Raw genomic sequence first — 22,722 nt, 5'->3', positions numbered from 1 at the left:
ATCGCTCTGTTAGCTTTGTACTGTAGTCCACACTTACATTTGTATTTTATTATATAGTAAAGTAGGATAGTACTTAGTTCTTGTGGCTTAAGTGCAACTTTTACTCTTTGCTCTTTTCATGTGATAAATGTTTCTCCAACAGAAAATGTTTAAATATTTAGAATATTATGTTATTACTTGCAGTTAGCCACAGCATTTGATGCCCTGAAGGAAACTGGCATAATCCATGGGGATGTTAAATTAGACAACATCATGATGTTAGATCACATCAGACAGCCCTGCAGGGTGAAACTGAAACTGAAACTTGACTTCGGCTGTGCTCTTCTCAGCTCTGAAGCCATGCAACACCGCATTTGCCAACCACCTGCCTATCAGTAAGAAACACAGATCAATATCAAACTTGAGAAACCTTGAACTCAGCTGCTTATTTTGTACAGATGCTATTACTTAGTGTGCAACTACCTGTTCTGCCTTCATTATAAGCTTACTGTATGACAACGTTCTTTCTGTTCCACATTCAGAGCACCAGATATTATACTGCGACTTCCATTTTCAGAAGCCATCGACATCTGGTCACAGGGTTGCGTGATGGCGGTCATGATATTTGGCTTTGAACTTTTCCCATCACATTGTGAATATGACGTGTTAAGTAATTTACTATAAAAGCCATAACATGTGGTACTGTATCACAGGGAATCCACTAGCTTACGGGGAATCACAGACACTAACAATCAGATCTGTTTTAAACTACTATTCCAACTAACTACTCATTATTTAAGGATCAAACTGAAGGTAACATTTGCTTAAACTAACAGGTTTTTCTGAGCTACTTCCTCGTACAACTTTGACCTGTACACTTTAAACAGGATTTTCCGAGAGGACACATCCAGTTTTTTTGAAGATGACGTGGATGAGATGATGACATCATCAAACAGTGACTTCCATCTCGCACTGGGACAGTTTGCAGCCGAGTGTGAAGTGGCTGGGATGAAGATCAGCACCTCTAAGTCCCAAGCCATGGTTCTCAACTGGTAAAGGGTGGATTGCCCACTCCAGGTCCGAAGAGAGTTGCTGCCCCAAGTGAAAGAGTTCAAATATCTCAAGGGTTTGTTCACTATTGAGGGAAAATGGAGCAGGAGTTTGACCGGTGGACAAGATCACGAATACAAGTGGCTGAAATGAGTTTCCAGAGTGGCTGGACTCAGCCTTAGAGATAAGATGAGGAGCTTGGACATCCAGGAGGGGCTCAGAGTAGGTTCAACTGGCTCAACATCAAGATGAATCAGTTGAGGTGGTTCAGAAATCTGGTCAGTTTTAGGCATGTCCATCCAGGAGCAGGCCCCGGAGCAGAGCCAGGACATGATACCCACAGCACAATGACAGAACAGGGAAACAACAACACAGAGAAGAAAGATAACTAAAGAAAATTAGGAAATAATGCTAAATCCTGATGCTGCTGTTCAAAATTATTATGCTTTTGACTGGAACAAAGCAGGATGACAAATGTAACTTTGTGCTTTCTTCTCAGTTCAAATTCATCATCGACCTTCTGGGTCCGCCACCAAACTATCTCCTTAATGCTGGGCTGCGGTCAGTTGAGTTTTTTAAGAGAACTGATTCTGACCTGTGGGTGTTCATGGTACAATCCACATTCTTACTTTTTCTGTTATTTCATGATTAATGTTACCTCACTTGTTTACATTTTTTCTGCAGTTAAGTTTATTAAGAAATACATGTACCTTAAATACTTTTAATTTTCTTTTAGACACCTGAGGAGTATTTTGGTCCAGATGTTCGACAGACTTACAACAGGAGGTATACCTTGCAATTTCTGGACAAAATGAAAATGGTAAGTAGATAAGTAGACGCTAAATGCAATGTTTAAGCCAGATATACTGGCTTGAAGTTCTTAAAGATGTTTCACCTTTCACCAAAGATATTTCTTCAGTTCTGAACTGAAGCCAGTGTAGTTGCCCTTGGAGAGACTTTATATAAACAACATGAACTCGATGACTGAGAGTCTTCACAAACAGATGAGCAGTAGTTAGCTGCAGAAAAGTACCTGTCATGGATTATTTTTTTAGAAGGATAATTTGACCACTGTTGTACTTTCTAACTGTTTCCTAAACCAGAAGCGTCTGGAGATGTACAATGACACGGAAGCTGATGAGAGGAGCGAGTGTATTGAGCTGTTGAAGGCGATGATCCAGTGGGAACAGAGTGAGAGGATCACCAGTGGTATTCTCAACCACCCTTTCATCACCTTCCTCAAGAGCAGCTCGCACCCCACCTCCTGGTAAATGTATCTATTTGTTGTGCCAATAGGTTATCAGACATTAGCAGGCAACCCAAGTGATATATTAATCGTTTGCATACGCTGCTAGCTTGCTATAAACATAACAGTGTGACTGTCTCTTTTGAACCTGATTTTTTTTTAATTTGTCGTGACAACAACAGGACAAACATACTAAGTGTGTGTGTTTTTCTGTATTTAGTTCCAACCCTGCTGTGAGTAGTGGGTAAGAAAGAATCATATGAACTTGTTTCTAAACTATCGAGGCATTCCACATTGCTGTTTACTCTGAGGATGACTGAGGTGTTTAATGTCCTTTCATTTTCAGGGAACAGCAATGACGAAAAGAAGAGGAAGAAGACAAAGAAGAAGTAGAATTGCTTCTTCTCATAGATGAAGGCATTCTGCTCCTGATTCCATGTGTGTGTGGAAGTATATGATGGTTTTTATAGCAAATCAACTGACAAGTTGTTGTCAGAAGTTTTGTAATAAAAGCATTCATGCTTCTATAGGCAGCAGAATGGCTTAATGAGAAACATTGTGGCTGCACAGAAGAAGATCTTGGCGGTGGTCTTGTCTGTGCGGAGTTTGCATGTTCTCCCCGTGAATTTACTCCCAGTGCTCTGATTTCTTACCACAGTCCAAAAACATGTCAGTTAGGTTGACTGGAAACTCAAAATTGTCAGAGTAGTATTTTAAATGGAAGCATTTCACTTTCAATACACGATGCACAAACTGCTAAATTATACATAGTGTATTGTATAAGAATACAGTCACCCACTGAAATCTGTTTGTCTTTTTATAAATACAACCATGATAATAACAAATCATTAATCAAAGTTTAGTAAAGGGACATCTTAATGCTTCAGCATACCAAGATCACAAGTTATTTAGATCCTTGAAGTAGGCAAAGTATAAAAAAAATTAATTTGTTTAAGAGTCATAAACTTAAAATAGTGAAGGGTAACACACTGAAACACAACCTGCAAGATGTGATTATTCACACACACTCGCCCACAGACCTGCAACTGAAACATTAAAAGGAATTCTTTTTGCAACAAAGGAAGTTCTGCACAACAACAATAAATGACAATAAACTTACATTTTCTGGATACTTTTCTTTTTTCAAGGATGGGATCAAAATAGTGTGCGCTCTGGAGAGAAAGTAACACTATAGTTATAAAATCTGCCTCCTGACAAGTAGACTTCAAGCCAAATGATTCCTCTTGGAGTTTCAGTAATCATTTGGCATTTTCATAATCCTGCTCCTAATCAAAGAGACAGCAGAGTGCATGAATATCTTAAAATGACCTTGTACATCATTAACACTGAGCATCACAGGAAACTGGTTTAAAACACTCTTTCAGGCAGAATTCTTTCCCCTCAAATACAATACTTCAGGATGTGTGTAGAACATCAAGGCTCCTTCATCTCACTTCTTTTTCTTCCTCTACACAGATCAGAGATTTGGTTGTGCTGATTTACTTTCATATAAATCTCTTAATCATCCTTTATTGTTCCTAATTACATGTTTACCTGGAAGCTACATTTGTCCACTGAATGCTGATTTTATTCTAAATTATTTCTCTTTGGCAGATTTTCCATCTCTAAAACCCTTAACTCTATTATTGTTGTGTGAGACACTCTGGACACATATATTGTATGATGTATATCAATGAATAGAGATTTAGTATCAGCATCAATTTTTGGCTCCCTTTCAAGCAAAGCTCTCCAGTGAAATGCAAGTTAAAGAGGTCTAATTAAAGGCTTCATCCCACTAATATCCCAAATGAATCTGCTAAATGGACACTCTCCCTCTAATTATATCAGAGACAAGAGGGGACCTTTAAAATCAAACGCTCCCAGCAGTCAGCTGAATATGGGAGCTCACAGCCTTGGCTTTACTTTGGCTCTGCTCCAAACAGCACTGGCAGCCATGTGGCTTTTCTTCGCGTAGGTGAGTCAGAGTCAGGCTGTTGATGTCAGAATCAAACACACACCTGCACAGGACGGCAGTCTGCTCACTCGACATCATCACCCCTGCTGGCATGCAGACACTGTGCTCAGACCAGACAGTAGAGGTTTACTCATTAAGACAGCCGCTGATGAAGAGATCGAGCCCACTCACATGACTTTCATTTGGAATCTGATGTAATGTACAACTGAGAGACGCATTTCAAAAAATGAGCACAGAAACTTTGTTCCTTGAGGGGAGTGGCATATTCTAAAATATGTTCACAACTCAGCAAAATGTATTTCAATGGAAACTAGGGTTATGACTTTGTCGCATTGTACAAAAATGTATCCAGCTCTGCTCATCTGAACTGAATCCTTTTGGATCCCTCATCGTATCTACTTTAGTTTAGATTTCCGCATTTGCGGTTAACTAAAGTTATATTTAAGCAAGTAACTAAACAATTAACGTCAGAACTGTTGTTAACTTTAGTTGTGTGAGAAGCCACAAACACTACAGATTTAAAGTTTGGAGATGAGAATATTCATGCCACCCTTCTCAGTGAGTAGCTTCAGCTGCAGCCAGGAGCCGTTCAGCTAGCATTGCACAAAGCCTGAAAACAGGACCAAACAGGCTCTGTCCAGAGAAGACAATATCTGCCTACCAGCATCTATAAATCGTAAAAAAAAAAGAGAGAAAGTAAACCCCTCATTCCTCAGTCAAGTTAGGAATTAAAAAGCTTTCATAAAGCTTGCTGAAAAACATTTCAGCTGATGGTCTCAGTTTGTTTAGGCAACAAAAACAGGCCTGCTTGGTTAGGTTTTGGAACAGCTCATGACACATGAAGTACATGTATGACATTACGAAAGTGACGTTATGTGCATAACTTTTGCTTTCCCTGTGATGCTGGTCTCCTTGCATGTTCTCTTTTATAAAATGCTGAAAAATAAAATGGATATGATTAAAGAAGTTAAACTGGGAGATTCTCCTAAAGCTAACATGAGGCAAATTGCTGGATAGTTTCTCCAGCTGACTGAGAAGAGCCTTAAAAATCACCGCTTTGTCGTTGTGGTTGGACTATAGAAACACACAGTCCACTCATGGAGCCTCATTTATAAACCCTTTTCTTAAATTTATACTTGAATTTTATGCTCTCTTCATCTCTTGAAGCCACAAATTCCACTATGGATCAGGGGGGAGGTGGTGGAGGAGGTGGAGGACTACAGATACCTGGGAGTGGTGATCGGTAATAGACTGGACTGGACTTCTAACACAGAGGCTGTGTACAAGAAGGGGATGAGCAGACTCTATTTCCTGAGGAAGCTGAGATCCTCCAACGTGTGCAGCAAGATGTTGGAGATCTTCTACCAGTCTGTTGTTGCCAGCGCCATTTTCTTTGCTGTGGCGTGTTGGGGCAGCAGCATCAGAGCCAGCGACACTAACAGACTTGATAAGATAATCAAGAAGGCTGGCTCTGTACTCGGTCTCAGGCTGGAGTCTTTTGAGACCGTGGTGGAGAGGAGGATGCTGAACAAACTGTTATCCATCATGGACAATGAACAGCACCCTCTCCACCACACAGTAGACAGACAGCGGAGCACCTTCTCCCACAGGCTGCTACAGCTCCGCTGTCGAAGGGACAGGTACAGGAAATCTTTCCTGCCACATGCCATCACACTGTATAATAACAGCTAAACTCTGGTCATAACATACTTTATATGTTTTACTCACTCAGTTCATTACACCTTACATTCTACTGGCACCTTACACTCTACCTCTACTTTATTTTGCACTACATTACACTGTTTGTTGTTGTATATACATTTTTTTATATTGCCTTGTATATATATTTTATATATGCCACTTTTTATTTTGCTATTTTTAACATTTTGTTTAGCTTGTTGTGTGTATTGCTGCTGCTGCACTTCATTCATTCAACCCCATCTCATTTTTCATCCCGTTTCAGTGTGTTTCAGTTTTAGTCCGTTACCATAGTTTGACTGTAAATACAGAATAATTTAAACTCCAGAGCCTCCAGTGTAACTCAGTATGAACACTTTATTTGCTTTATTTAATGTTTCATTCACTTTATGAAGTCGGAGCTGAGAGGCATTTCATTTTTATGGATTTATTAGTGTAGAGCTCTGCTCACCTGTGCTCCCCTGCCTTCCATTTAACATCTTGGGAAAACATACCTTTGAGACTTTGTATTCCAAATATCTGTCTGTGGGAAATATCTGATTCCTCTCAATAGGATACCTTCTCACAAGGTGGCAGGCAGCATTGGTAGCTGGTGCTAGACTGCATGGGTGACGTACACCTCCAATTATCTGCAAAGAGCACCTAAACTGCCGTGGCAATGTAACAGTTCGATATAAACAGCATGAAGCTTCTATACTGTTTCCAGAAAAGATTCAAGTGATAAAGAACCTGGTAAAGCACCAGATGAAATTGCCTGCCTTCAAGCCTCCCAGTAATTTTTCCCCCCTTTCTTCCATCTAAATTGTATTTGAAAGTAGGTTGTGGTAATTTGATCTTGAATTTGTTTCCTCTGGTTTATTAACCTCTCAGGGCGTTGTTGTTGTTTTGAGGAAGGTTACGTGAAACTCTCAACAGTTGTGCATTTCTGTGTGTGTGTATGTGTGCACATATTTGTGTATTGGGTGGTGGATAAAGATTGTCACTGCTTTTGGCGTTACTATCATTATTCAACCACCTCTATCTCTTCAATAACCAGCAGGGACTCCCGTGTCCTGTGCGAAACTAATATCCGCCTTCACACCACAGCATCATCTCTTCCCTGATTGTGTGTGTGTGTGTGTGTGTCTGGGTGTGTGTGCATAGAAAGCTGTGTGTAAGCTGTGTGTATTCTCTGAGTAAGAAAATGGGCTTGCTTGTTGCTTGTCAGCCTAACCTAGTGGTAGCTACAGCATGTGCTGGTCAAGAGAATTAATAAAATCAAATTTTGTCATCTCGGCCAATAAGACTTGCCTTTGAGCTCTTTAAAGCATATAAGAGTAAAAATTAGAAAAATTCCAACAGTGAACATTTGACAGCGCATGCGTTATGTTGCCATTCCAAGAGCCAGGCACAAATCATTCAAGTAGATCCTTAAAATGACAAAAAAAATTAAAGGATCGCTAAAAGGACCATATCAGAATCTGGGCCAAACATCTTGATTAGAACATCTCTAAACAATACCTTTATTTATTCATATAATTATTATTTTTGTGCAGTGGCCCTGAGAGCTCATTGCACTGCACAAGAGACATATGTAAACAGAGCCAACAGAAAGAAGAAAATATCTGTTATTTAGAAAAAATAAGCAAAGACAAAACACCAGAACCAAGCAGTCAAGACAGAAGCACTGATAACAACAGTACGCAAGAAATGAGATACCAATTTTTTTTCATTTTGACATCCTGACTGCGTGGATCAAATGTTAAGTATGTGAACCAGTAGACTAATAATCAGTAAAGGCTTGTGTTAGCTGCAAATTAACTGCAAATATCTGCAATAATATAAATCATGCTGTCTGAATATTAAAGTAAAACAAACTTTGCATGGTTTGCTCATTTTCCACCACTGAGGAAGAGCTGATTTCAGGAACTTCATGAACCACAAACGAGCTCATCACTTTTTAGTGTCCTCTTGTAAGCCTAACTCGGGTGACTAATGACTTCTGTACAAATTGCAGCTTTTCTGCTTTTGCAGCGTATTTGATAGTCTTTTTTTCTGTATTGGCAGCACATTTTTATTTTTGATTATATTTTCTATTTGTGGTTCTTTATTTTATTTTGATGTGTTTACTCTCTTTGGAGCATTTGGTTTTGCAAATGTTGAAGACTTCATTTTTATATACAATTAAAACAACTGCTTAACTACATCAAATGAAAAATATCATCACATTCACCTGTCTGTGAAGTGCTCTCAAGCAAGGTACTACAAGCATCACAGCCATTTTTCAAGCTCTAATCAGAATCATTTTTTTAGTGACGAGAGATGACAAGTGCTGATTGGAGTGTTGTTTATTCACTCAGAGGTGACATAGCTCCGAGGCAGCTGTTTAGAATTATCTTAATGTTGACTATGATGGATGTGCATGCACAGAAACACTGACGCTACCTTTGAAAGCCTCCGAGTGAAATTAACAGTTGCTCACTTAGAGCAAGAAATCCTGATGTGTGTATGTGTGTGTGTGTGTGTGTGTGTGTGTGTGTGTGTGTGTGTGTGTGTGTTCACTGACCTGAGGAGCAAGTCACTGATCAGAAAACTTTGATTTTGTCTTCATGTGACACAACTCGAGCATGATGTGAACATTGTTCATACATGCAATATGTGACATATCTGTTACATATTTCTGAATGACTTTCGGAAATATTATGTTTCACTGAACTTTTGTTTATGTTTTGCATTAGGCATTAAAATGGTCTTATTGTGTCTCGATGTAGGAAGAAAAAGTGTTGCAAAATAACATTCTTCAATATTTACTGTATGTATCACCTGAAATTCATATTGGGAGTGATGAATTTAGAAGCATAGGACTGTTGTAGTTTCACTGATGTTCCAACACAAACAATCTTGTGGGAAGGTGCAGCATTGTATGTGCGTTTGTGTGTAGTTCATCCCCGTCCCTGGCCATGTTAAAACAGATGGGCTAGAAGGTTTATGCAGCAACGCCATCATCAGAAACTTTTCAGGTCACACGAGTAAATGTTTTTATAAGGACTTCAGCCAGCGTTTTGATGTGAAAACAATATTTTAGTTTCAATAACTATCGACATCAGCATCAGCTGTAGTTAAAGTTTGGTGTTAATTAGCAAATATTAGCATGCTAACCTGATGTGAAAATTGTTTGAGTATCCTTGGACATGTTATCCCTTGTACTAGCATGTTTTTGTACATCCATATATAAAATAAAATGAAATATGTTGTTTAAATCTCTCACAGCAGAAATGTTTGTGGTGTGAGTGGAAACACCAAACACATTCTTCCCATTTTTCATGCACAGTGCATGAAAAAGATAAAGAAACAGAAGGTGAAGTGTAGCAGAGACCAGAATAACTTCCCATGATGATGCCGCTGGGGACAACAGACAGAAGAGGGAAAAGAGGAAATGGAAATTGGAGGAAGGAGGTAAGAGAGCTGGAGAGGAGGCCACCATAAGCTAGTAAGTCATTTGCTGCTGTGACCCAGTCTGATCAATCACCTTCAGCTGCAGAGGGTGAATGTAAACGATCTAGCACTGAGAAACTTAAGCTGGCCTTGTCCAGTCTCAGCCAACCACGCTTTTATTTGTTACTGTATTAGCTCTGGAGCTCTATGAGGGGCAGGCCAGTGGTCACAAAGCTGGGAGGTTGTGATTCCCCTGGTGAATAAGTGACACTTTATACTCAACAGCTCACACTGTGGTGCCCTAATATATATCATCAGTCTCTGACACTCAGCACAAGAACAAAACACTGTACATTACAGTGAAGTATTTCTCAGAATGCATTTCAGCAGAGATGAAGCAAGAGAATGTTTTTCTTCCAGTTCAATACTAGTCTATTAAGATTACCACTTTATAATAAGGCATCCTGTGCAAAAATTTAACTAATGAATTGATTGGTGGTTAGTAAAACATTTACCAATGTTTTATGGCTCAATTATAAACCATTAGTAGTAAGCAGCTATTGGGTTGCCAGGTTGTTAGTGGTTTATTGCACAGGACGTGCTGGATATCTGGACCAAGTGTTCAGGGATTGTTATAAAAGATGTTTATTAATGAACCAGAATGCTCATAACTGCAGCTAAATTAGTAACTTTTGCTGTTGGCTTATTAAGCAGAAGAAATGCATGACCTTTCAATAATGTCTTAAACATTTATAAAAGCATCATTAGTAGCTTTTTTTCACTCATAAATCAGTCTTTACCATTTATAAATACAGACATGTTCACTTATATGAAAGCAAGAAGCTGTCTGATGACTTAAGCATAAATGACTCACCAGCCAGAGGGACTTTTCACATCCCGTCTAGTCTCATCTTGTTTTCTTTCACATATCCAGGTTCGGGCCGCGGGGGCAGCAGTCTCAGTAGGAAAGCCCAGACTGTCCTCTTCTCAGTCACTTCCACTACTTCTTCTGGGGGGATTCCAAGGCATTCCCAGGCCAGACAAGAGATATAATCCCTCCATCATGTCCTGAGTCGGTCAGACCGGCACAGCATCAGTGCCACAGCAAACACTGCTCTGATCCCCCTGTCAATCTCCCGCTCTATTTTACCCTCACTAGCGAACAAGACCTCCACTTGGGGCAGCAACTCTTGGAGTGGGGGGCAAGCCCTTGTCCGGCTGAGAACCATGGTCTCGGACTTAGAGGTGCTGATCTTCATCCCAGCCACTTCACAGTGTGAGCCACCAAACCTGACACCCTTCGCCACTCAGCTGCAACTAGAAATCCTGTCCATAAAGATTATGAACAAAACCGATGACAATGGGCAGCCCTAGCAGAGTGCAGCCCTAACTGGGAATGAGTTGGACTTATTGTGAACCAACGTGAACCAAGCTCTCACTCTGACAATACAGAAGTTAAATAGTCCATAGCAAGAAGAAGAAGAAGAAGAAGAAGAATCAACTTTTATTGACAGTATATATATATTTTTACATACACACATACTGAATTTTACTACTGCATTTATCCCATCCTTAGTTGAACACACACATGCAACACCCGGCAAATTACATGCAGTGAAACACACACGGGAGTAGTGGGCAGCATCAAGCGCCCGGGGGGCATATTGGGGGGTTTAAGTGCCTTTCTCAAGGGCACATCAGCCGGCTAATGAAGGGGGGGGGGGGGGGCATTTTATCGCATTAATCACTCCACCACACCCAAACTGGCAGCAGAACTAGCTGTAAGAACATTTTACCTTATATGTAATATAATGTATTTCCAGTTGTGTGTTTACACATCCAACAGCCAAAAGCACCATTACCATTTTACTTGGGGTTGTGTCCCTGATGAATTTAAGTCCAATATTCACTCTCCTTTCAGCACTGGTTTGGCCTCCACCAACTACTGAAGAAAATATTTCACTTCTTAGCTATGAAATATTTCCCTTTGTTAACCAGCTAACTGAAATCTAAGCAATGAGCCAACAACTAAACTTAGTTGTTTATAATAGAGATGTTAAAAGATTAAAGATTTAAAGATTAAAGTGACATATTTTGTCATTGGAGGGAACTCACTCCAACGAAATTTGTTCTCTGCATTTAACCCACCCAAGTGACGTGCACACACACACAGCAAACCCGGGGCAGTGGGCGACCGCGTGCAGCGCCCGGGGAGCAGTGGGGGTTAGGTACCTTGCTCAAGGGTACCTCAGCCAGGGACACCGGGACGGGGAATCGAACCAGCGATCCACCGGTTATGGGTCCAACACCCTAACCGCTGATCCAAAACATAATATTTGTTTGACGGAGCTTTAAACTTGTAATTCTTTAGATCTCAAGCCTGCTTGATTTGGCAAGACCTGTGGTTACCATGGTAAAAGCAAATGCAGTTTAATATTACACTTTTTCACTAAAAATAAATTAATATTTCTTTAATAAAAATGACTATTTACAGATATAGTGCTGAAAGTAAATTTGTTTAGGCTATTGCAGAAAAATATCCATCTATCCATTTTCTATACCGCTTATCATTCGCGGAGAGCTGGAGCCATTCAACCACCATGCTGCCTGTGCAGAAAAATATGAAAAGCATAAATAATAACAAAGTCTGTTGCCATAAAAATCTTAAGGATTGTAATTTTTAAGAGTTGATATGAATCAAAGAACTAAGAACTTTTCGTTTCCTTGCTGTCATATTGAGCAGACTTCTCCTTCGCAAGTTGCCAGACTCTGTGTGGGGCTGCTTTCTGTAGCTGTGATCATGTCACTGTGTTTCATTAGTGCTGTCGTTTTCACCAAAAACATGCTGTTGTAAAATCAGCAAATGTCAGTAGTTGTACGTAGTGCGGTAACCTTCCTTTATATGTGCTGTCAAAACTGCTGTATTTTACACAGCTGCATCAAAGCACCTTTGAAACAAAATAACAGGCACTGCCAATGCCGCTGACGTGTAAGTAAAACAGAATAATCTTCAAAGAGGAGCGACAATCTGTAGCTTGTTTTCTTGGTTGTTCTCACTCTTTGGTTTGGTTAGGGATCGCTTTATCTGAATCTCCTTGTTGGGACATCTCAAACTTGCCTGTGTCTTCTCCACAATTGCTGCTGCCTTTTCAGGTAAAGTAATCTTCCACTGACAAACTGCAGGCCTAAAATGAAGTGCAGGATATACATTTGTAGCTCTTGGTCCCCATAGCGACAGCATGGAAAATCACGACCAGTGTAATTACAGGTTAAGGTAGAAGTGGAAGAGGGGCTCCTGACTGTACTGAGCAGCAGTGCTGTCAACTCTGCTCACCAGATAACTTTTAGATGTCTCAAATGTTGCTGTTATTAGATACCATTATGCTAATTTGCCTAAACTGCATATACATGACACATACAAATCTGCATGTATGTCTCGCTCATCTTAACCAATCAGTCTAATCAAGAGTAGCTTCACTCTAATGGGCACTTGAAAATGCACATGTATGCGTCTTTACCAGCTCATTCTGAATGATCAGTGTCTATGATTTCCAACTGTCTTCTCTACGTAACCCAGGAATTGATCATTTCAAGCATTGCTAAAGACTGAATAAGAAGAAAAGTGATCATCAGTGTTTCATACAAAGGGGCAAGAGCAGCTGTCAGTGGCACCCGCATGGAAGACTGAAACTGGAGGAGAAATTAGTCATGTTAATGAGACAATAATGAATTTCAATTCCATCCTCCACACTGCATTGAGCACATTGATACATTGTAACTATTAAACGATGTCCATCAATCCATTCTCCAATCTCTCTAACCTCTGGGAGCCAGACCCTATCTCCAGATTCCTTAGACAAAAAGTGGAGAAACATACAGGTGACCAGTCAGCGACGGCTTTCATTTCAGTTGAGTCACATGTCAGTAGACCACAAGACAGTGGTTCAGCGAGGACCTGCTCCTATTTCGAATCAGCTGGCAAGATTAATTTCTTAAATGCCGGAAGGGCTTTCCAATCACAGGCAATGAACTATGTAAAAAGTTTTTCAACAAGACTGGTGTCTACATCCATGTGAGTGGCTCTGTCAGGCTACTTACACAATTAATTAAACCAGCTGAAGAAAGTTAGCTTGCTGATGTATGACCCATTTAGACCAAGGAGTACATGGCTGACACTCTGACCTCACACACAAATTACAGCTTAAAGATGTAAACTGATAATATTTTCAATTACATATCACAACACAATATACCTCAAATTACGAAATGTTATGGGCTAACAGTTGATGAGTGTAGGGCTGATCGGATAATCCCACTCGTTCTAAACTACATGAATACTACCACACATGCCGAATACACACTCTTAGATGGATATGGATAGGTCTGTCTTTAACAAAGAAACCATAGAGTGTCTTTTTATTTTTGCCACTCCATCCATTTAAGTCTTTTTGCTGTTACATTTATGAGGGATTTTAAACAAACAGGGAAACACTTTTGTGCAACCCAGAAAATCTAAGGGACAAGTAACAGACAGAAGATTATTTTTCAAAAGGGACTTTATGAACTGGATGCAGCTAAGGTATGTTTATTTCTTCTATAAAGCAACTACCTTCATACAATCAGCATCTGTGCTGCTGATCTGTGGGCTGTGCAGCGCACGAACGCCACAGGAATGACTGCAGCAATGATGGAGATTTCAAAAAAGTAAAAAAGGTTTTATCAGCTGCAGCACAACACTCTATCGTCTCTGAAGAGATCCTGCAGATTTGCTCTATTAGCCAAAAATTATTTCATGTCTAGCAACTAATGGGAACTCTTCAGCTCGCGCAGGAAGCGGTGAATGAAGATTAACAAATGAGATATTCTCTTGTGAGAAATGGCTATGAGTGATGGGTTCACAATGGGTGAATCTCTTCCTCACCTCCACCGCGATCATCCTCGACATTCAGAAATTCTGAAATACCTTTTCCGAACAGCCACAAAAATACGAAGCTGTCAGTGTGTGAACTTCATGCTTCTCTTCAGGCTTTTTAATAGCATCTTTTGAAAGGGAAATTTGCCTGAATAGCAAACTAGCGATATAAAGAGTGAATCTGGTGTTTGTAATCTGTTGCCATCTTAATCTGCCTTTTCTTTCTCAAGCCCACAGGTTCAACTTAATTTTGGAAAAGGTCAAGCTCTTGGCTTTCTTGATGAAAGAGATACTGTATGCACAGAAGAACGACAGGCCATGATAGCCAGAGATGGATGTATGTGTGTGTGCGTATAGGGGCTGGGGGACACACATCCACACAGGCATCTGTATGCATCTAATTTCCATTCAGCCTCATTGCCACAAGGAGTCGTCCAGTTGATGAATAGGGTTCTTACGTGAAGCTTCATCGGAAGGAAGAAAAGCTTTCAATATGAGGATATAAATCTTCTATACCCCACACTTCTCAGCAGAGTCACTACACTACTGTAACGTCTCACACAGGCAAATGAAAGCTAACAGAGCCTACAATATTGACTGTTTTAGACAAAGGCTTAGGACCTGATCCAGAGGGCTATGAACCATTAACCACGACAGTGCTTGTTGATGGAGAGGAGAACTCCATACTACAGTTTTCTACAATAGTAACACACAGTTCCCAGTGCTACCACAGCATACTCACACAGCAACAGAACAGAAGTCACTGTGGACTAAGCTGCTGCTGATTTTTCATTATGCAAAGTGTATTCACTGACATACATTTTTTAAAATTCATGAAGTGTTGCTCAACCAAAGCGTTTTTCAATCAAAGAAGCTGTTATGTGCCTTACAGACCGCAACCCTTCCAGAGGGTTAATGGGTGATATAAATGCAACTGACTTCTGTCTGAACACTTTTGAAATGGTGAACTAGAGACATGTAAAAAAATGAAGGGAAGTGCATAAATGCGCTTTAGAATAAATGTTTTTAATTTCCGGAGATCATTTTCCAATGAAACAGCGCACAACGTCAGTACACCAGAGAAGCAATGGTATGAAGACACCAATATCCAACCTTCTGAGTGTACAAAAGATAATTCAGCCACGACTTCTGTTAAGTTTGTTTTATTATTATTATTATTATTATTATTATTATGCACCACGTTTGTAATTCATGCTGATTTATGAGAAAACAGTAACACGTTCAATCATCAGTTACCGTAGAAATACTATGACTGTGCGCTTTTAATGCATTCTTAAATTCCTTCAGATTAATTGCATGGTGAATGTGATTGGTTGGATATGGTCCAAATGTTTAAGGGCAATCATCTGCCATTTCTTCCGTACTTGCACATCGGTAGTGAAATGAGAGGTTTACCTGTCCACAGCGATGGCAGTCATTGAGTAGATGCTGGCGAAGACAGCCGCGATCGGAAAGAAGTTGTGAAAGCGGCAGTAGACCAGTCCGAAGTACCACTCGTTGTGAACGGCGTATGTGAAGTTGATCACCGTGTTGAAGGCGGACATGGAGGCTTCGGCGAACGCCAGGTTCAGCAGAAAATAGTTAGTGACCGTCCTCATGCGTTTATGCGCCATGATAATCCAGATCACTGTAAGATTGCCTACCACGGAGACTATAACTATACAGCTGTACGCAATGGCCCAGAGGACAATTCTCCAGACTGGCTGCACAAACTGGTTCCGGTATTCAGTCCCGTTACTGGTGTCGTTGGAGCCGGTGGTCCAATTTGGCATGTCGGTGGTATTAAATAAAGGATCCATGCTCGCTGTTAAAGACCGAGGGTCACACTAAAACCACTGGCTATAAACTTAATTCACTACATATCAAAGTTAAATATCTCGGTGAGTGAACAATCAGAAGTTTAAGAAAAGCTTCTCCGTTTGAAGTGAATGGTCTGCGGAATGTTCACTTAAAGACGTCACTGGTTTGGAATGAACAAATTCAGGAATTCAGTTTAAGTATGTTATGTGAACATTTCGATAGCAATCTATCACTAACTGTTAATCGTTAACAGATTTCGCTGCGCGTAAAATGGAAAACGCGCCTTTCCCGCGTTCTCCAAGCTGGCCACACGTCTCTGCGCTCTGTCCTCTGTCCCTCAGCGGCTCTGTGCTCTCCTCCTGCTCCTCTGCTCAAACCGAGCGGGTGCACACCAGTTTATGGAGCGAACCACTGCGCGCCCGTCCAATAGGCAGTCTCTGTAATTATGATTATGGATGAACCCAGGTAAGTAATTTATTCCATCCGACTCAGACCGCGTGGGGTAGCCAACAGGATTATCATGCCTAAATACCTCTTATCTGATTTAATTTGCTCATAATTCCTCTGTAGACAATGCCACACAGCACACAAGCAGAAGAATGAATAAACAAATTCAGACAGGCACAACAGCAGCAACAATAATATTAATAATAGAAGCTGGGATAATAAAAAGTTTTAGCATCATTGATGTTGGTCATCTTTATAGATTTAATACCAATATCCAAACACAACTGAATGTGATGTGTAATGTGGTGAGGTGTCACGTCCGAACGTCCCTGTCTCCCCACTTTGTGCCCCCTCTTGTGGACTCAGTCTGGACTGTGTGTTTGGAGATCAGCTGCTTCAGGATGTGAACGTGCTGTTGGTGAAGTTTACAATTCATACGCAGCAATGTAGGAAATAATAATATAATGACTTGAAAAGATCATGTAAGAATCTATTTAATATTATAATGATACTGTAACTTGACTCCTATTGATGAGGTTTTTACTTTGAAACATTTAATGACAAGATGCACTGTTATATATCTGCACAATAAACAGCACTGAACCACTAAGACAGCAGTTCTCTAAGGGACAGTCCAGGATATTTTTCTCAGGAGACTGCACTCTTTTATTGTTTACAGTGCCAAGATCTATTTATCAGAGTTTTGTTCCGTGCTCTGTTCTTCATGTATGCATTTGTGGTTTCTATATTAATATTCTGATACTGTTTTTACTATTATTTATTTTCAAGTGCTAAAGTGCCCTTTAGTGTATTTTATTCTATTTTTATACGCAGCATTTTGTGTCATTGTGTGTTTTACTGCACTGAAGTATACCAGACTGCTGTGACAACCTAATTTCCCCTCAGGGATGAATAAAGTCATCTATCTATCTATCTATCTATCTATCTATCTATCTATCTATCTATCTGTCTATCTATCTATCTATCTATCTATCTATCTATCTATCTGTCTATCTATCTATCTATCTATCTATCTTTCTACCCAGAGGAGCAATGCAAGAGAATGAATGACGTCTTTAGAGGGCTGTTTCTGGGCTTACTACTGGACTCTCAGTGGCAATAAAATACTGGAAAGTGAAAAGTTGAAAGAACCTCAACTCTTTCCCCTGTCACTGTGTCACTGTGCAGTAGAAGAATTTTAGAAGAGCTGCAGCTTTTGGTGGTTTGAATTGAATTTTATTGTTCGTCATACACAGTTAACACCTTGAATGAAATGCTAACTTGATGTGTGGTCAAATGTAATGCATTTTAATCATACCAGCAACATGGCTCTATGAATGGATACTATCAGTCAGTGGGTCATTTGCTAGACTAGGTTTCTATATCAAATTGACAGAGCACAGAAAATCATGCAGCTCATGTCTTTGACACTCAGGTGTTTCATGTTTTTGTGTTTATTCAGATTGCTCATGCTTATTACATTGCAGTCTATTGTTTATGTGGAAGCTTGTTAACACCAAGTACCCAAAATGTGCCACTTGTAGGACCCTTTTGTGGGTTGTCATCTTGACTTAGACTCACTTATAATATCTGATAAATAGTAGCAACATGATTTAATGAACAATAAATTGGCAGATATGCTTTGGTCCAGAGAAATATATATCTGAACAACTCTTGACCAAATTGCTATTAAATCTCATGTAATTATGTCCTTTTGCTTACTATGACAAAAATCACCCCTTGATTAACACAATAACAACTCCAACAGATGAATCTCAATAACCTTTTTCTTTTTAATTCATGGTCCTCAGAGTGGCCGCCAAACTTTCTGATGATAGCATCCAATAGAAGACCTATGTAACAGATGGGGTGGTGGAGACAGTGGTTTCACCCTCTGTAAATATCAATAACTGTCTGGTAAATGTTCCCCCTCTCTCATGCAATTTTGTAATTTTCTGCAAATGTCTGTTTTTCACACATCAGAGAAATGTGTTCTACCCAAGTCAACAGCAACATACCAACCAAAAACATTTCCCCTCCAAAGATAATTAAGTTATAGATGGTGTCCAGTCATGGCAATTATGTCCCGACGGCACAAGGACATTGCTTTTCCCTTGGGAGAAGCTTCGATCCACCCTGAACTGTCCTCTCCATCACAACTGTCAGAGTTTCATGGTGGAGTCTAAAAGAGGTGAATGACACCAGCCAGAAGCACACACAAAAAGATATTCCTGCTCATTTCACCTTGTTTCCAGATCCATTTCAGTTTCACTGCACAGCCGTAGCCACAGAATTGCCAGGTCAGTCACAATAACCTGTACCTCCATGCACCATGAGACACTGATTCACAGATATAGTCCTCGACATTTGCTAACACAGCGCGCTGAAATCTCTCGTTATCAAATTAGGCTGTAAATGAACACAGATGAATCCTGTAATTGTATAAAACTGAATGTCTGAGCACAGATATTTTACTTCTAGTAGAGCAGGCACCATGTCCCTGTTTCTAAAAGAGATTCAGTTTCAATTGTTCTTGCACAGCCGTGCTAGCAGCACATTTGTGCTTTAAGCTAAATATCAATGCTGGCATGCTTACATTCTTACAGTGACAATGCTAACATGTTTACAGGCTTTACCTTTTTGATTTAACTTGCTGCCATACCATTTCTTTCTTTCTTAGTACTAAAAATGCAGTTGAGGCTGATGGGAAATTCAGTAGTCATAAATACATAGACCAAATTATTGGACAAATGAAATCTCTGAATTGATGCTACGCGGCGTGTCAAATGAGGGGATCACCCAGGTTGAACACGATCAAAACACATGCCTGAACCAACTTTCTTGGCGAGTACACCAGTTATTGAGACATTTCTAGTAGCCCGCCAAACATCATTCTGAGAAGTCAATTACTCTCCGTAAAATATACAAAGAAAACATATTTTTACAGAGCCAACACCAAGTGAGATTCCCTTTTGTTGGGTGTTGGTGGAATTGTTGCTTTCTCAACCCTCTGTTGCTCACCCTGAGGTTTCTTCCATTTTTTCCTGTTAAAGGTTTTTCTGGGAGTTTTTCCTTAGTCGATGTGAGGGTCGAAGGGCAGAGGATGTTGCTGATGTTATGTTAAGCCCTTTGAGACAAACTGCTTGTAAAAATGGGCTATACAAATAAAGTTGACTTGACTTGACTTGACTTGACTTGACTTGACTAAAATCCAAATTTGTCACACCGTGGTGAGGTATTGTCTTGTTTTGGGCTTACGTCTCATCATTTCCTGTTTTATTTTGAAAAGTAACTCTCCTCTCGTTTCAGGTCACTTGCCTTTCCTTGTATGTCTCCAGTCCCTTACCCTTGTCTTGTGCCAGTGTGTTTCGTCCTTTGTGTGATCATGTCAGCTCTCCTAGCCACAGCCATAGCCTTAGTTACCTGCCTTGTAAGCTCTTTGAAGCGTCTTCTTTAATGAGTGATTTTTTGTTGTACCTTTTATAGCTCAGTTTAGTTTCAAGTTAGATTTAGTCCTAGTTTTTCCTCTTCTTAGAGTGAATTTTCTGTTGTATTTATATATTTGTACTGATAGTTTAGATTTTCCTCCGACTGGAGTGATTTTTTGTTCTTAGATTAATTACCATAGATCGTAGATTTATTTCTCCCTTGGGAGTGTTTTTTGTTCATTAAGTTTCATAGCCAGTTTCCTTTTTTTTTTTCTCTTCTATTTCATTGTTAATGTTTCATAGCCGTGTGTTCTCCCCTTAGGAAGGATAGGAAATTTAGGAACATTAGGAAATTTTTCATAGCCTCATTGTTTTTTCACTCTGCCAAGAGGATTGTCTCAGACATCGTTAATAAAGTCTGATCTTTTGAAATCGAGTCTCTGCGTCTGAGTCCCGCTCTGAGCCTCAGCGTGACAAAATTCTTTTTAATGAAGGCTCTTTTCTGCTCCAAAAATGTTTGTGACCTTTTATTGGTGCGAGTGGTATTGTTGCCTTTATTTGTTAGTTAGACAAAACGAGTTGGAAAAGAAAGGAGTGATATGACCTTCCCCTGTGCAATCATAGACTGTCTTGGGAGTACCTGATATTTTCTCCTTAAATGAGACATTTGCATTGTTTGAAATAATCTCACATAGTTTGTTAAAGAACAATTAGCATTTTTCAAGTTGTATTTTTTTCTGTAAAATAATGTTAAGGTAACTTTGTTTACTACTAAGTACCTTTTCTACTTTTTTCTTTTTACATCTATGTAATGCTACATCTGAATCAGAGAAGTATTTGGTGACCCTTTCTCTCCTCATTCACTTTTCTATACAAGCTGTCCATCTTGTCTTTTCTGAATCAACATGCTTCCATATCTGTCATGTATTCTGCTAACACAGCCATCTTTCCAACAAAGTCACGGTCAGTGAAGTCAAATTACCCGGGTCAAATCAACCCTACATCCTATTTCCCACAAATAACTGGGTTGTGATAGTCTGTGTCTGTATTTAAATGAAATCACACTAACAAATTGATATTACATGACTGGGCATGATCTACTATTCAGTAATGCAGTTTACATTTTCATTTTTGACAGCACATTACTCTTGCAAATGAAAATAAACTTAAAGTAACAATAAAGATAATCTGTAGCATAACTTGGTTAACTTAGAATATGTGACTCATATAAAGTTTGAAAAATTAAATTAAAATGAGAACTTGAAAATGAAAACTTCTCTTGTTCTGTCTCTGGCAGTGAGAGAAATAACACAGCCACAGTCAACACATGCTTATGATGTATGCCTACAAGTGAGCTCACCATGTTTTCACACTCCCAGGGGTGTTCTCTTTAAATTGTCCTCTAAACATTTCCGTTTTATCCAGAGCATCAGAAACCTATGCTTCTTAAGCTTTTGCCATAGGTCCCTAGTCGTTGTAGCTTACTCCATCACTACAGTTGCTCCCCAAAAAAAGTCATTAATGGTTGACATAAAACATCTTGCTACCATTCCTTCCAGCGCAGGTATGTTGCCACAGAGAGTAGATTTACTGTATATACAGAGAGTGGTACCTGCTGATGATGGCCCAAATCATCATTGTGTTAACTTGTCTGTGCAGCTTCTCAGTCGTCCAGGTCATCTTGTGTAGAAGAGCTTAAGGAGGGGCAACTGAACTACAGTTTAAAAGCGAAGGAAGATGTTTCACCTCCCATCCAAAAGGTTTCTTCAGTTCTGATTAACTGGTCAGGAGTCCCAGGTATTAAAAATTGATGGTAGACCCGCTCGGCCAACATGTGACTGCAAGAGGGTTGAATGAGTCCTTGTTGCACACATCCATCATGTGACTTGTTGCAGTTCAAGTGGTTTAAGATGAGAGCAATCAAAACATATGTCTGACTAACATATTTTTATGTCATATTATAAGCAAAGTCAATATTAATTAGGGGTACCAAGTGTCTTATTGCTCCTAAGTTACTATTCAAATCAATTTAAGAGGTTTACTGGATCCAATCACGGCTAACAGAAAAACAAGTTATTCTGAGATCATGCAAATGAGGATGATTATGATGACAAGTTGTTTACTTCACCACTCCTGATGATATAATCCAGTCCAATCAGCATGTGCCCAGACTGATGAAATCCATTTAGCCACTTTGCTTCTTTTGTCGTCAGATATTGAAGCTACTTTTCCAGACTATCAAGTAAAAAACAAAAAAACATTAGCCAGCCATGTCTATATTTCAAAGTTAAAGAAAATCTAGTTTTCCTTTAGCTTCCTTTAGTCATCATTGCTGTGACTGATACTGAGCGTCCTTTCATGGCCACTGGCACTTTCTCACAACTTACAGTTGAGGTTTAAAGGGTCATTGTATGAGTCGCAAGTGACTGCAATAACACCAGAGAGTAAAAACAGCATCATATGACAGCATCATCTTTGTGATAATAGGTCAGAATGACGATAACGTAGCTCTTAAATGGCCGTCTTACATTAAGACGTGTATGTCATCACATGATGATGAACATGATGAACATGATTGGACATTGAATATCTTTATCATAGCGGACAGATGAGAGATGTAAGGAAATGACAGGGAGAGAGAGATGGAGAAAGGTCCTCCAGTTAATCATGGATACTTGTTCGTGGTCAGAACCTTAACCTGTAGCCCACCAGGTTAAGGTTCTGGTTATAGCAGGAGCAGACATTGGCAGTT

At 39.7% G+C, this 22,722-nt stretch overlaps 1 protein-coding gene and 1 long non-coding RNA gene across 2 annotated transcripts in view; both read right to left on the bottom strand.

Annotated features, from left to right (window-relative positions):
- Positions 1 to 16,619, bottom strand: part of tacr1a (tachykinin receptor 1a) — a 37,795-nt gene extending 21,176 nt beyond the window's left edge. The window contains exon 1 of the mRNA XM_046386289.1: positions 15,691 to 16,619. Coding sequence (XP_046242245.1) covers positions 15,691 to 16,094 — 404 coding nt within the window. The 5' untranslated portion in view covers positions 16,095 to 16,619. The remainder of the gene's footprint in view (positions 1 to 15,690) is intronic.
- The window catches only part of LOC124057782, a 1,110,263-nt gene that overhangs the window by 936,024 nt on the left and 151,517 nt on the right, over positions 1 to 22,722 (bottom strand). The gene's annotated exons all lie outside the window — the stretch shown is intronic.

This window comes from Scatophagus argus, chromosome 4 (assembly GCF_020382885.2).
Source record: "Scatophagus argus isolate fScaArg1 chromosome 4, fScaArg1.pri, whole genome shotgun sequence".
Taxonomy (NCBI): domain Eukaryota; kingdom Metazoa; phylum Chordata; class Actinopteri; family Scatophagidae; genus Scatophagus; species Scatophagus argus.
The sequence above is the reverse complement of the archived record's forward strand: the minus strand, read 5'-3'. Positions and strand labels throughout refer to the sequence as shown.